Source organism: Benincasa hispida, chromosome 2 (genome assembly GCF_009727055.1).
Source record: "Benincasa hispida cultivar B227 chromosome 2, ASM972705v1, whole genome shotgun sequence".
Lineage (NCBI taxonomy): Eukaryota > Viridiplantae > Streptophyta > Magnoliopsida > Cucurbitales > Cucurbitaceae > Benincasa > Benincasa hispida.
In genome coordinates this window covers 3266126-3282945 of record NC_052350.1, presented here as the reverse complement: position 1 = coordinate 3282945, position 16820 = coordinate 3266126, and the positions used below count along the sequence as shown (strand labels likewise).

General features: G+C 29.6%; 1 protein-coding gene across 2 annotated transcripts; it reads left to right on the top strand.

The window, feature by feature from the left end:
* The first annotated feature begins 956 nt into the window (after positions 1 to 956).
* LOC120070901 (beta-amyrin 28-monooxygenase-like) lies at positions 957 to 7801 on the top strand. 2 transcript variants are annotated; one of them, XM_039022795.1, is made up of 4 exons: positions 957 to 1631; positions 4301 to 4719; positions 5625 to 5812; positions 7277 to 7801. In XM_039022795.1, exons 1-4 carry the CDS (start codon positions 1096 to 1098, stop codon positions 7604 to 7606), a joined length of 1473 nt encoding a protein of 490 aa, XP_038878723.1. In that variant the 5' UTR covers positions 957 to 1095; the 3' UTR covers positions 7607 to 7801. The 2 variants fall into 2 exon arrangements, with proteins under 2 accessions (XP_038878723.1, XP_038878724.1); XM_039022796.1 differs by having other exon boundaries at positions 970 to 1631; positions 7286 to 7800.
* Positions 7802 to 16820: the final 9019 nt, after the last annotated feature.

The following is a 16820-nucleotide window of genomic DNA, read 5'->3' as shown; positions in this document are numbered from 1 at the left end:
CCATACAATACGCGTCCTGTAATATCTTCCACTTGCCCCAGACAAAATGAGACATGTCTCGTAGACCTAAACTCTCCAGGTGACCCTCAAACACTTTAATTATAAGGGCCTTTGTAAACAGGTCATCAACATTATGCACGAAAACTATTTGTGTGACGATCACATCTCATAGATGTACCATATGTCAAGACTTACTAACAAAAAAGGAATATCTATACACACTACCATAAGGATGAAGGTGCAATTTTTACTTAAAATTTTCTCTCTCAATTCTAATTGTGATGACTGATTTGGTTGACCTCCTACTCTACTTTTCATAATGTTTCTTTTCCATAGTCTACCTTAGGAAAGAGAAGGAAATAGAATTATATTCTCATTTAAATAAGGCTTCTCAAGGATTATAAGATGTCCGACAAATTGTAAAAATATTAAGATAATTTCATGTATAATAAATTGAAGTTAAGTGCTCCTTCATTATTATTTAATACTAGAGATACCAATACCAATAAAAATTTAAACTACATAAAAACTAGAATTATTTTTCTTAAAAATTCGAAAGTTAACAAAAAGGGAAGTAAATGGACATGTTTTTCACGTTCCCAAAATATAAAGAACTTGACAAAAACATGGTTCACATGTCAAAAACATGGTTTTTTTTCATTATTATTTGGAGAAATGACAAAAACTACCCCTAAATTATAAATGGAAGGGTTCAATTTCTATGGATATTGAAAGTTTGAAAGTCTAATTTTTAATACATGTATAAGTTTAAGGGTTCAATTTTTACAATTGAAAGTCAGATTGTTTCCATATAACAAACTTTAATTTTTAAAAATATTCTTTTATGAGTATTACATGGGTCTGCAACTTTCTTAATCACATAGAAAAATAAATTAAAATTATTTAAAAGAAAGGAAACGATAAGCTGCACAACAATGAGTGTGATGAATATATACCAAGTTGTTTTATTATCTTATCTCTATTTATAAAGGAAGGTGAGGTCTAATGTGCACCATTTTTTTTAATCTCATCTCCATTTAAAGGTGAAAAAAGGAGAAATAAACTATTTAATTTGTAAGTAGAAGGTGAAGAAAAATGGAGAATATGTGTATCTCTGTCTTAATTCTCTTAATTTTGTTTCTCTCTCTTGCCCTTTTCATTCTCTTCTACCGTCACAAGGCTCAATTCGCCTACCCGAACATTCCTCCGGGCAGCATCGGCTACCCGATCATCGGCGAGACTCTACAAATGGTTGCCCACGAGAGGAACGGGCAGCCGGAGAATTTTATGTTCGGGCGCGTCGCCAAGTACAAGACGGAGATTTTTACGACTTCCATCCTCGGGGAGCCGACCGCCGCCTTGTGCTCCGCCGCGGGGAATAAGTTTCTATTCTCGAACGAGCAGAAACTGGTGACTCCGTGGTGGCCGAAATCTGCTGATAAAGTGTTTCCTTCTACCGTTAAGTATAATAGCAATGAAGAAGCTAAGAGAATGAAGAATTTACTCCCGCAGTTCATTAAGCCGGAAGCGCTTCGACGATATGTTGGAGTGATGGACTCTATTGCTCAAAAGCACTTCGCTTCCATGTGGGAAAATAAGAAAGAAATCGTTGTGGCTTCTACTGTAAAAGTGTATGTTTCTCTCTCTCCACTATTTTAAAAAAACTTGGATGCAACCTACCTACATCAAATAGTATTATGCCACATGGCATTTTTCTTTTCTTTTTTTTTTTTTTAAAAAAGGAAGAGTATTAGACTGCACCTAATCATTTTGCTTTTCAAAGAACCGTCTAAGTGCCAATTATTCTCACAGTCCTCACTTGACAGAAAAATATTAATTCAATTTCTTTTGGGAAAAGTATTTTTTTTGTTCCTAAGTTTGAGATCTAATTTCTATTTGGTTCTTAAGTTTCAAAATGTTATACATTTATACTTAAATTTTGAATTTTGTTTCATAGTCCTTAGATTTCAAAATATTACAATTTTACTCTTGACATCTGAATTTTATTTGAATTTGGTTCCTAAGTTTAAAAAGTTTACATTTTTAACCTTAATTTTTCATCATTACTCACTTTTAAACATTTGCATCAATTTCTATTAATTAATTGAAAATAATTATGAAGTAAATTTTAATTTTAATTTTAAAAGTGATGAAAAATAGTGAAACTTAATTAATTATAATTCATTTAATTATTTTAAATTTATTAATATATATTCACATTGAAAATCGTAGATGAGTATTTAGTGAAAAGTTGAGATTAAACATGTAAATTTTAAAATCTAGAGACCAAATTTTCAACAAAATTCAAATATCAAGCGTAAAATTGCAATATTTTAAGACCTAAAAACTAAATTGAAACTAAACTCAAAATTTAAGAAACTAAACGTATAACATTTTATAACTTAAGAACTAAATATAAACTAGACCTCAAACCAAGTGATAAGAAGGTATTTTTTCCTTTTTTTTTTTTAATGAAAATAAAATTAATTGTCATGTCACAAATTTTAATTACCCAACTACACCTAAGTATTCTTTTAAGCAAAAGTATCTTTTAGAATATATTTAGGTGTTGACTAAACTGCATCTCAAATAATTACTCATTAAAATTTTTCATGTGGTAAATATACTTTTAAAAAAAAAAACACACAATTGATTGTTTGTATTTTATTTATTTTTTTACTATGTAACAAAAATAGTTGCATGAAATATAAGTGCACCTAGTCATTTTCCATATCTTTCTGGTGCTCTTTGAGTCTAGTTATTATTTTAGTTTTTAAATTTTGAGTTTGATTTCAATGTAGTCATTTGGATTTAAAATGTTACAATATTACCTTTGAAATTTGAGTTTTATTTCAATTAATTTGATTCATAAGTTTCTAGATTTACATTTTTAAAATCTTGATTTTTCATAAAATATTCACTTTTTGTTTGACATTAATGTCTATTATTAATTGGTTAAAAATAATTATGAAGTGAAAATTTAAAATTAATTTTAATAGAGATGAAAAAATAGTAAAATTAATTAATTATAACTCTTTTAATTCCATTAAACTAATTAATATAGATATTAATACTAAAAACTGAAAGTGAAAATTTGGTAAAAGAAAAATTGCAGTTAAAAATGTAAATCTCGAAACCTAAGAATAAAATTGTGACATTTTGAAACTTATGGACTAAATTGAAATAAAACTCAAATCATAAGGATTAAAAGTGTATATTTTGAAACCTAGTGACTAAATAGAAATTAGCTAGATGAAAATCTAGGAATAAAAAAAATATTTTTTTGTTTTTATTACACTAAAGATGTTGACTGGTTAAATTTTAACTAATAATGATATCAATTTAAAGTGTAACTTTTGCGAGTGTATCAATTTTATAACTTCAATTACGTTTCATTTGAACAAGCATCGTGTGAGAGAGATAATTTTATTGATTAGTAAACCTTTAAACTTTCATAAGTAAATCAATTTAGACTCTTAGTTAAGATTCCATTCGAAGATTGTTCATGCATCAATTCTCATAGTCTATTTTGTTAATCCAACATTTGAAGAAGCCCACACACATTTAAGAATGAAAATGTGTATACGATTTTCAATGATAATCACTTATGACAACTTATCAGTTTAGTTGATATAAATACAAAGTTCAAATGAATTTTTTCAAATAAAATTCGAAGGATAGTTTAAATTGATATATTACGAAACCTTAAGATTTATTGATTTAAACGGATACAACCCTAAAGTTAAGATGTATAAATTGATTTTCTTTCAAAAGTTTGTAGTATATTTTAAGATTCTCTTCATTGGATCAAGAACAATGTGCACAAGAGAAATGTTAAAAAAACATGGGGTAACGATTTAAACTTCTAACGATGTCTTTATTGTATTTGTTGACCTATAAATTCAATTTGACATGTAATTATCAAAGCCTAAGTGGTCAAAAAAATTGGATATAGATTCTAAATATATTTTAAAATATTAAATCGTGTAAGGGAATTACTTTTTAAATTTTATATCTTATTTTACAAAATTAATCCACCTATTAAACTTAAAATTATATTCCATTGTTAATAAAAATTTGGACTTTAATTTTTGTGTAAAAATGTTAAATAGGTCAACCATTTATTTATTAGATTCAAAATTAAAAATTAATTACTCGCTTAAAATTAATAGATAACAAGTTGGCAATTAGACAAATTTTAAAGTTTACAGGTAAAAGTTGTGACATGCATGTCCGTTTTCTTTTTCACCTTTTATTGTTTATGATATAAAGTTCTAAATCCACCATTGTACGGATACAGCTACACGTTCTATTTAGCATGTCGGTTGTTCATGAGCATGGAGGATGTGAACGAGGTGGAAAGAATCTTCAAGAGGTTTGAAGAGATAGCGTCAGGGATCATATCGGTGCCGATAGATTTTCCAGGAACAATGTTCAGAAAAGCCATAAAAGCATCAGAGTTTGTGAGGAAGGAGTTGTTGAGGATCATAAGGCAACGGAAAACAGATCTGAGCGAGGGGAAGGCATCGGCGACGCAAGACATTCTGTCGCACATGCTTTTGACGTCGGACAGCACTGGCCAATTCATCCATGAAGAAGATATTGCCTCTAAAATTCTCGGTCTTCTCGTCGGCGGACATGATACCGGTGTCTGTACCTGCACTTTCGTCGTTAAGTACTTGGCTGCTCTTCCCCACGTCTATGAAAATGTCTACAATGGTAATTTACCCATTTTAAAAAATACCAAAAAATATATTTTTGATCTATATGTTTTAGGTATTAAGTTTCAAAATGTTACACAAATTATTCTTTAAGTTCTGTGTTAGATTTCAATTTAATCTCTAAATTTCAATCTATTATAATTTTAACATTGAGATTTGAATTTTGTTTTAATTTGGTTTTTAGATTTCAAAATTTATACTTAACTTCAATTTTTTTTTTCAAAAAATACTCTTTTAGTCTTTAGTATTAATGTCTATTAATGAATTTAAAAGAATTTAAATAATTAGAGTGATTTTCAAATATAATAAATGTGTCAACTTATTTATAAATATATCAAAATGTCATTGTTTATCAATTAAACATAATGATTGACACTGATAGACATCTATCAATGTCAACGATTGACTCTAATAGATGTCTATCAATGTTTATCACTATTTGTTAGTGAAAGACAGTTACATTTTGATATATTTGAAAATATTTCCACAGTTTTACCATTTAAAAATCACTTCTTATTTTCTAAATTAAGTAATAGAGATTAACGCTAATGATTGAAAATGAGTATTTATTGATAAATTGAGGTTAAAAGTGTGAATTTTAAAATTTATGTACCAAACTGAAATAAAATCTAAATCTCAAAGATAAAATTGTTACATTTTGAAATTTATGGACTAAATCGAAACAAATCTCAAAATTTAAAAAATAAATATGCAAAATTTTGAAACTTAAGAAGTAAATAAAAATTAAAGTCAAAACATAGAAATAAATATTTTTCCTTATAGATCTTGGAATATTTTATATTTTGAAGAATAAAACTTGATGTAAGTGAAATTGAAAAATGCTTTAATTTTAGTTATTATAGAGAAATTAATTAATGGTGGTTGATAATGGGAAATAATTAGAGCAAATGGAGATAGCAAGATCAAAGGCAGCAGGTGAACTATTGACTTGGGAAGACCTTCAGAAGATGAAGTATTCATGGAATGTTGTTTGTGAAGTGCTTAGACTCTTCCCTCCAGTTCAAGGAGCTTTCAGGGTTGCCCTCACTGACTTTGCCTTTAATGGCTTCTATATCCCCAAGGGCTGGAAGGTAATTTCACATCCATATCCCTCTTTCTAAACCACTCAAACTAATATTCATAATATTGATACGAGCATATAAATCAATCGACATAAAATTTGTATTATTGACTTTGATATTAGAAATATGATTTATCGAAAGTAAATTTCTTTTTTAACCATGATTTATATGTTTTCAACATACAAAGACAACATGAATATAGTCTATTATACCTATAAAGTATTATTTTGACAAGATTTTTTTTTTATTTTGAATTTTTTTTATTGTTTAACGATAACATTTTTTTGTTTTTTTTTTTATTATTATTTTTAAAAAAATTACTTTTAGACCCTTAGGTTAAAATTTCATAAAATGAAATAACCAAGTGTATTTTACTAGGATTTCACATCCATTTTCTTATAAAAATGAAAAATAAAAAGTACCAACCAACAAAAAAAAAAAAAGGAAAGAAATTTTGTACTATTTAGGCATGATTTCTAAATATAAAATGTATAACTTCTTATATACTATTTTACTATATTTTAGTTTTGATGTTTAAATGTTCAAATATTTTTGTCTTTAACTTCTCTATTCTCAAAGCTTACAATAAGCCCACCTTACATTTTTTCTTTTCCACACTACAATAAATTAGACTTCTCATGAAAAATAAGAAATCCAAATATAGGGAGAAGAGAGGGGAGGAAAAAAAAAACAGCCATGAAAATCAAATTTAAGCTTTATTTATTTATTTTTAAGGAATCGGAATTTTTTTGTATTTGTCAAAATTTAGGACAGCTTTCTAGTGTCACCTAATTTATAACTATAATTAGCCGTCATTAAAAAGGCAAATATTCTAGAGACACTAATTTCTTTTTTTTTTTTTCTTTTTTTTTTTTTATAAAAAAAAGCATTCCTTATTATAATGAATAATATTATTAAACTCCACCTCCTAATTCCTAAACTTATATGTAATTTTTGTACAAATTAAATATTGTTAACTATTTTTTGATTATATCTTATCGACTTAAGATGTTAGAACTTCAAATCTTCAAATTCATATCATGTTATTGAAAAAAAAAAACTTAAGATTTCTAATACAGAATTTATTAAAGAGAATCTAAACTAATAAATAGAGAACAAAGTAAATTATTAAGATCTCATTTAGTAACAATTTTATTTTTTATTTTTAATTAAAAATTAAACCTATAAATACCTCTTTCAATTCTAAAATTTCTTATTTTTATTATTTACTTTTTATTGATATTTTAAAAAACTAGTTTTGAAAACTAAAAAAATATTTTTTAGAATGTAGTTTTGTTTTTAAAATCTGCTTCAGAATTAATCTCTTTTACTTTTAAAAAAGTAAAATTATTTTAAAAAATAAAAAATTAAAAGAAAAAAAGAAAAAAAGAAAAAAGAAAATTTTGGAAAAAATCAAATGATTAGCTAAAAAGTTAATTTTGATATATGAGTAATTTTTTGCCCTTTTGTGAGGATGTGAAGTTGTATTGGAGTGCAGCAGCAACACACAAAAACGAAAAGTACTTTGCAGAGCCATTAAAGTTCGAGCCAAGAAGGTTCGAAGGGAAAGGTCCGGCGCCGTTCACGTACGTGCCGTTCGGGGGAGGTCCAAGAATGTGCCCAGGCAAAGAGTACGCCCGGCTCGAGGTTCTTGTTTTCATGCACCATTTGGTCAGGCGCTTCAAACTCCAACTTTGCATTCCCAATGAAAAAATCACCGCCAATCCAATTCCCACTCCCCTCCACGGCCTTCCGGTTCGTCTTTTTCCCCTCGCGCCGCCGCCCCATTATTCCTCCCCCTAAAGCTCCTGAACTACTTCCATTTATTACTACCCATCTAAATAAATCTTTAACTATAGGATAAAAATAATGTTATTCGAATGGTATGTCAAAGGTTAAATAAAAATAGTATGTATTATATCTGTATTAGAAATTTTCTCGTGGCTCTAATTCTATTTTTATTTTGGATTAATAAATACGAGCGTCATCATATGCAACATCATTCACTTTTTGTTGTTACTCTTTGATTACATACCACATTAATATGATACATTATTTTATCGTGACAATGACGATATTTTTTTATATTGTTAATTTTTTATGGATCATATCCGTTGTGTCTTATTCGATGATCTAAGCATATAGTTTATTAAACAAAACTACACCCATTACCACTCTATAAATCAATCATTTGTAATTGTTAAACTATTAAAAGATAATCATATTCATATATCTCATATTTGTGATGAAATAAGAAGAATATGAACAATAAACTAACAATGAAAGCAAGACAAGAGAGAAAAGTAGAAGAGAAGAAGTAGAGAGCTAATATTTAACTCAATTGTGGTGTCCTCTACAAAGGTACTTTACAATCCTATTTATAGGACATTGTGGAGTGTATGTTACGAGGTAAAAGTTAATGGGGGGAGTAATGTGACTGGATAACCTCTGAAGGTTATGAATTTATTGTAATATAAATAAGTTATGAATATCTACAATATCACATTTACAATACTTCCTCTTAGATATCCATAGTATGTAAAATAAATGTCTCGTTAAAATCTTACTAGGAAAAACTTGGTGGGATAAAAACCCAGTGAAGGAAAAAGAATACATCATTTATATAATTTAATAATTACCTCATTAAAAACATTGATAGGAAAACCCAATGGGACAAAACCATAGTCAAGGTAACAAAACCATAGTAAAGGAAAAAAGAGTGTAGCACATTTACTCCTCATTATGAAAACATCACTTGATACTCTTGGTTGTCACATACAAATGTTGTATGTTAACTTCTCAAATGTTATTATAGGTAACACCTTCGTCAATAAGTCTCCCAAGTCGTTTTGAAGAAATTTGTTGAATAATGATGTCAGTACTTTATGCTTTATCATCTTTATATAATAACATCATTGGCTAGCCTCGTGCATCCTCAAAATTTTAACATGAATAAAGTAATTGTTATGATCTGCTTTATAAACTGCCATAATACAAAAATTCTTCTTTATGCTCTAAGTAACCTATTTAAAAATTAGTTCTTATGGGTTAGATAAGTAACCTACATCTTCACAATCAACTAGATCCTAATTAGATTTATGGGAATAAAATAAATTTATGTAAACTAATTCTTAAATAAAAACCTAGCATATGTTTAACTTTACTCCAATATATTTATGTAACAAAATCACAAAAAATACTACAACGGGTAGTATATATAAACTAATAAAGAAATAAGTACACTTATTTCTCAAAATTATGGTTCTTTAGGACCTAAAATTTTTCATTATCTTTCTATATCATATGATATGATTTTTTTTCCATATTAAGTGAATGAACCACCATGGTAATGTAACTAATCCATATAAGATCTTTTATGTATAAATCGATGCAATTTCATTTGCTTTATGCTTTATTTGCAAGCTAAAGAAAAACTTACCATCTCAATTTCTTTTTTTAAAAAACTCTATTGCCTTTGAAATCTCTTCAAGAATATATGCTTAAATCATCAATATAAAATATATAGATAATGTATAGAAAATCTAGTGTTGTGATTTCTTTATAAAAGCATACACTACTACAAAAACAACGTTTCTTGATTTTTTAACGGTCAAGTGTCACTTTTCTTGACGTTTTAAAAAACGTCAAGGGAGCCAGTGTTAAAAATGTCGATTTTCTTGACTTAGTGACACTTGATATTTAAAAAAATATCAAGAAACACAAACATTTGACATGTTTGAAATGTCAATAATATGAGTGTTCTTGACAAGGAAAAAACGTCAAGAAATTTTTTAACTTGACAAATAAAAAAAATGTCAAGATATATTCTACTTGACATGTTAAAATGTCAAAAATATGGGAGTTCTTGACCTGTTAAACATGTCAAGAATATCTATAATCTTGACAAAAAAAAAAGGTTAAGAAATCTGCTTGTGATTTTTTTAGAGAAATCTGTAATGTTGACGTTTTTACCTATAATTGCTCATATATTTTGATCCAACAACTATATTTGGTATATATATGACATACATTCATCAATCAAATAAACAATATACGCATTTTCAATTTTATATATCAACCAAATTTCCACCAATATCTTTATAAATACTTCACTTGTTTGACATTGTCAATATTACAACCTCATAAAGTATTTCTAAGTTAAAAGAATATGGAAATCCCATATGAACAATTCCAACATTATAGTCAACCCCATGTGAACAATTTCAAAAATATAACAACTATCAACCCCCATATGAACACATTTCCTATTGTATAATCAACCCTCATCCCCTCTATGAACAATTAAAAAAATTACACCTATCAATCTCGTATAAAGTAATCCTAGTCAAATCTCGCTCGCTATGCTCCTGCCTCCACAAGAATAACGTAGCCCACCTTGAACTCGCTGCTTTTAGCACCTATATCAATGAAATAATATACCAAAACTACAACATATAGATTAAAATAACTAAACTTAAGCACCACAACCTATAAAGTCCTATAAAACTTTACAACTCCATAAAGGATTTTATAAGTTAATTAGAAGAATATGAACAGACCCATATGGACAGTTCCAAAACAATATAAGGAACATAATTGTAATACTCAACCTAATATGAACAGTTTCAAAAAAAATACATTTGAACATTTGTAATATCATATATAATTTAATTAATTTAATTATATCATATATAATCAAATTCACACTTGTTAATTTGAACATTTCAAACTAACCCAAAATCTGATTCTCAACTTGAATTCATTGAGCTACCAAGGGGACCTTATGAACTTGTAGCTTGCAGCTCCAAAAGTACGTGAATAACCAACTAAACTCTTTAATCACGATACCCACCATCCATTAATTGTCGAGCACTCCACTAAAGACTAACAGCTGTATTCTTCGCACTACAGATATATTTCTGTGTCCATTGGATATGACCAATCAACAGTACGATGACCCTTCACAAATTGCTCATAAGTACAGCTGGGTCAAATTATCGTTTTGTCCTTGTAGTTATATCTAACTTCTTAAGTACCACTAATTCCTCTAATGAACAATAGATCATAGTCCCATTATGACTAAACCCTTCCCGGGCCAAGAGAAGGCATGACACCACATTGTTCAAGCCCCAGAATCAGCCCTTAAAGGAGCAATTTATCTACTTACCCCTGCATCAGGGAAGGAGTGAATTCCATCTTGTGTAGGTGAGTTCCTAGCTTCCCAATTAGACGAATCTCCAAAATGATAGGCTTGTTGAGTTGGCGATCTGGCCAGTCTCACGGTGCAAATCAAAGGATCGCTCTCATAGGCAAGAGTTCGTAACTGATTTAGGATTAAGGTCATGTTACCTTTGGGCATCCTAGTGAAATGAAAGTCTCAATTATGAACGATGTTATATAAGGAGACTAAACATTTTCGTGGTCCGGTCTTATACAAACTCCTTTGTATAGAATATCTCCATTCGCACGTTTAATACATGAATGATCAAGATTAGATCATTTGTAGCATTTTACGACATTTGTGACAACTACAAAGTGGGTCATAGTGTCACCAAAATAAGGTATCTCTCCTTTATCCATATACTACAGACCATTTAAGTTATCACTTAAAATACGATCCACTTGTATGTCTCCATATACATGTTTAAGTTACATCGATAAACATGGATCTTAGTTTATTGGTTTGTGGTTAATGCAACTAAAATATCTTATATTTCATAGAGTGAGATGAATAAAATATCATATATAATAAATCCCAAAGTGTTTGTTCATATAAGTGTTTACAAACTATAGGACCCTACGATATTTAGGGCATCAACCCCAACACAAGTCATCTATGGTCATCCTGGTGAAATGTAAGTCTCAATTATGAACGACGTTATATAATGAGATTACTCATTTCGTGCTCTGGTCTTATTCAAACTTCTTTGTATAGAATACCCCTGCTCACATGTCTCATAGGACTTTACAACAATTGTAACATCTACAAAGTGGCCTGTATTCGTAGTGTCACTAGGATAAGGTATCCAATCTTATCCATCTACTATAGACCATTTAAGTTATCACTTAAACATGATGCACCTGTATATTTCTACATACATGACCTTGGATGTTAATTTATTCATTTGTGGGTTAATGCTACTAAATGTCAAATAAAATATCTCATATCTTATTAAATAAATAAAATGTTTGTACAATATAGGTACAAATTACAGGACCCTACGAGATTTAGGGCATCAACCTCAACAACTTAAACATGTATGTGGAGACATATAGATGGTTCATATTCAAGTAATAACCTAAAATGTCTACAGTAAATGGATGAAGGTTAGGTGGCTTATCCTGGTAACACAACGGATACGACCCATTTTGTAATTGTTACGTGAGATGTAAAGTGTTGCAAACACTATGAACCATGTTTTTCATGTAAAGACATGTGAATGGGGGTATCCTATATAAAAGAGTTTATACATAGACCCGACCACGAAATAATTAGTTTTTCTTTATAACACAGTTATTTTAAAAAACTAATATTTCACTAGGATGACTATAAGAGACTTGACCTTAATCCTAATTGAGTTGTGAACTATTATTTATGATGACAATCCTTTGATCTGTATGTGTGAGAGTGGCCATAATAGCCGACTCAATAAACTTACCATTTTGGGAATTTTTCTGACTGAGGAGCTGGGAACACAGCTACACAAGATAGAATTCACTCATTCCATTCCTTGAGAAAGTAGATAAATTTCTCCCCTAATAGCTGGTTCCAGGTATTGAAAAATAAGATCTCAACCTCTCACTGGCCCGAGAGGTGTTAGTTTTGAAGGAACTCTTGAACAAGAGAACCGTTGAGTGGAAGCAAGATCGTTCCAAACCCATGGTGAAAGAACAAAGATTTACAAATATACAATCACAATTATGCATCATAGAGTAGATTATAGCATGCTTTTCATTAAAACCAAAAGGAATCGAATGACATATCTTTGAAGAACTCTTTTTCAAGTATTCCCTCGATCTACACCAATCACGCGTCCCAACAAACTCGATCACGAGCACGAACACAATGAACAATCAGTGCAACTCACGAACTTTCAAATCCTCGAACTGAATCGAGTAAGACTCGATCCTCGACCCTTGAACATAAATAATGGACACTACCACTCAGTTGTCTTGGTATTCTCGGTGTGAGAATCCATGAGGTGTGAGCTTTGTGTGGTCTTGATAGAGGGAAGAAGGAACTTAACGATCGAATAAGTGGGATAATTTCTTAGTCTATTGTATAGACAAGGTACTCAATCATCTAGTAAACAAGAAGTTGTCGTCTAGTAAACTCGATCCTCATCGTTCACTCTCTCAAAGACTATCGTATAGCTCTTTCTTTCATTCGATCGTTATGTGATGCGATCTAAAAAAAATGAAACCTTTTCACTTTTATTCTTAAAAAAAGGGAGAAACAAATAACTACCAACAATTATCTAATAATTGTTTTATTATAAATAAATATAATAACTAATTTATCATATTATATTTATAACTTATAGTTTTTATATCACATCATATGTAATATTTAAACCATAGTTCTTTTTCTCCTTAATGATATTTAATATAAATCATATTTTCTTGTTAATTTGAATATTTCAAACTAACCCAAAAACTGATTCTTAACTTGAATCCATTGAGCTACCAAGGGGACCTTATAGACCTGTAGCTTGAAGCTCCAACGGTACGTGAATAACTGACTAAACTCTTTAATCACGATATCCACCATCCATTAACTACCAAGCATTCCACTAAAGATCGACAGTTGTACTCTTCGCACTACAGATATATTTCTGTGTCCATTGGATATAAGCAATCAACAATACGATGACCCTTTAGAAATCGCTCGTAAGTACAGCTAGGCCCTTATAGTTACATCTAACTTCTTAAGTACCACTGATTCCTCTAATGAACATTCCATCATAGTCCTAATATGAGTGAACACTTCTCGGGCAATGAGAAGGTGTGGCGCCACATTGTTCAAGCCTTGGAATCAGCCCTTAAGGGAGCAATCTATCTATTTACCCTTGTTTCGAGGAAGAAGTGAATTCCGTCTTATGTAGCTGAGTTTCCAGCTCCTCAATCAGACGAATCTCCAAAGTGGTAGGTTTGAGTCGGCGATCTGGCCACTCGCACCCATGCAAATCAAAGGACCACCTCATAGGCAGGAGTTCCCAACTCATTCAGGATTAAGGTCATGTTACCTATGGTCATCCTAGTGAAATGAAAGTCTGTGTCATGAACGACGTTATATAATGAGACTAAACATTTCGTGGTTCGGTCTTATACAAACTCCTTTGTATAGGATGCCCCCGCTCGCATGTCTCAACATGAATGATCAGGATCAGACCATTTGTAGCACATTACAACACTTGTAATATCTACAAAGTGGGTCATATATGTAGTGTCACCAGGATAAGGTTTCTCTTCTTTATCCATATACTACAAACCATTTAGGTTATCACTTAATGCATGATCCACTTGTTTGTCTCCACATACATGCTTAAGTTACAACGATAACCGGAGATCTTAGTTTATTGGTTTGTGGTTAATGCAACTCAAATATCTCATATTTCATAGACAATAGTGAAGAAAATATCTCATATTATTACATCACAAATGTTTGTTCATACACGTATTTACAAACTACAGGACCCTACGAGATTTAGGGCATCAGCCCCAACAAGTTTATAGTTGGACTATAAACTATTTGTTTATTAGAGGAATCAATGGTACTTAAAGAGTTAGATGTAACTGCAGGGGTAAAACGATATTTTGACCCAGCCGTAGTTATGAGCATTTGTGAATGGTCATCGCTCTGTTGATTGGTTATATCCATGGATACAGAAATATATCTATAGTGCGAATAGTGCAACTATCGGTCTTTAGTGGAGTGATTGGTAGTTAATGTATATTGATTAATTGGATTAGAAGAGTTTAATCAATTAATCTCATATCATTGGAGCTTCTAATCTATAGGTCCATAAGGTTCATAAGGTCCCTTTGTTAGCTAACTAAAGGATAGTAATGAGGCTTGATTAAAATTGTTTAAATCAAATGTGAGAGAATTTTAAATTATTGAGATTAATATATAATGGTTAATTATAGATATGATCTATAATCCAAATATGTAAGAGATATATATTTAAATAAGATCCGTATATTATAATCATATGAATTAGATTCATAAAGAGATGCATACATAAACATATGTGATATTTATATGTTAATTAAGTTCATATTAAATATGATTTAATCTGGTTATTTAATTGATTAAGAAATAATGGAGATTGAAGGTTAGTAAAAATATATGATATTTATGATAATTAATTAAATGTATATTAAATATGATTTAATATGGTTATTTAATTGATTAACTAATGGTTAATTAATTGATTAAGAAATAATGGAGATCAGAGATTAGTATAAATATAAGATATTTATGATAATTAATTAAATGCGTATTAAATAAGATTTAATATATGATTATTTAATTAAAGTGCTAATTAATTAAATAACCATTAAATAAGGGTTCTTTAATTAATTAGCACTAAGGGTATAAAGGGAAATTCTTAGAGAATAGATTAACCATTCTCCATATAAATATATCCTTATAATTCATTTTGGAAAATGGGGTGTTTTTACACAAAACCTAGTCTCCAATCCTCCACATTCTCTCTAACTTCTCTCTAGAAATTCTCTACTATTTTCCTTTTAAAAGTTTTTGGAGACCACTCTTCCAAGTACTTTGAATCCTAAAGAATAGCAAGGTAACTTTGTTGGTGTTGTCCTTCTTCATTGGAGAAGTTCACAATTATTGATAACGGTGAAAGAAAAAAGCTAGAAGAATGAGTTTTGATTTCTTCTTTTCTTCCTCTTTTCTAGCATGCTTATAGTTATGTATGAATGTTTATCCTACAAATGCATGTTTTATTTTATTGTTTTTGTTTCCATAAAAAATCGAATTTCTAAATGCAAAACATTCACACGCTTCCGAAGGAATTCGATTCCTTCAATTAATAGATGTAAAATCAATTTTAATATCGATTCTAATTGCTCCATCATCTTAATTATTGTTGTAGAACAATTTAAATATTTACTGCATATCTTGCATATGAAATATATTTGGCTTCTGGCCATAAGCTCATTAGTCATTGGTCGAGCATATATAATAATATGATCTCATACAATTCTAGCAGTTTTTCTATTTGAACATAAGCTACATAATGTTTAATACTTATCCCATTCAATTATCAAATGTTTGGGATGCAAACTCACTAGCATTGTCAAAACAAAATAATAAGTATATATGTGACCATCAATTGGATGTGTCGACAAAAATAATAAAACCATCAATTTGTTCCAAAAGTAAGAAAGGTTCAATTTCAATTTTAGCTAGTGGGAGTTTGATAACTAATCTCTTGAGAACACGATACCATGTCAATTTATTTAGATGGAATAATCTTCAAGTTCAATGGATGTCAATGTATATTTTCAATAATTATTTTCACTATTGACCCAAAATGACTCATCATGTCAAAGGAAAATATATTTGGATCAGTAAACTTCAGGTTCATTATTGCATATATTTCAACTACACAAATATGTTGAATACAAGTAAGAAGGAAAAACATAACATTTTTATATGTACTTCCCATGGAAGATAATAAATATAGTATATAAATACCATATATTATTCTTATTATTGATCTTTCTAAATGATATATATTACAACAAATACCTTCCAAATTTACTAAACTTCTCTTTGATTAACAAGAGAATAAAATATATACATTATCAATTTCGCTCCTCTGGCAAAATATTGTTTCATTTTTCAAAATCTTTAATCAAGTCTATAGTGTTGGGGTTGATGCCCTAAATTTCGTAAGGTCCAATAGTTTGTAAACACCTGTATAAACAAACATTATATGATGTAATAATATCAGATATGAAATATGAGATATTTTAGTTGTAT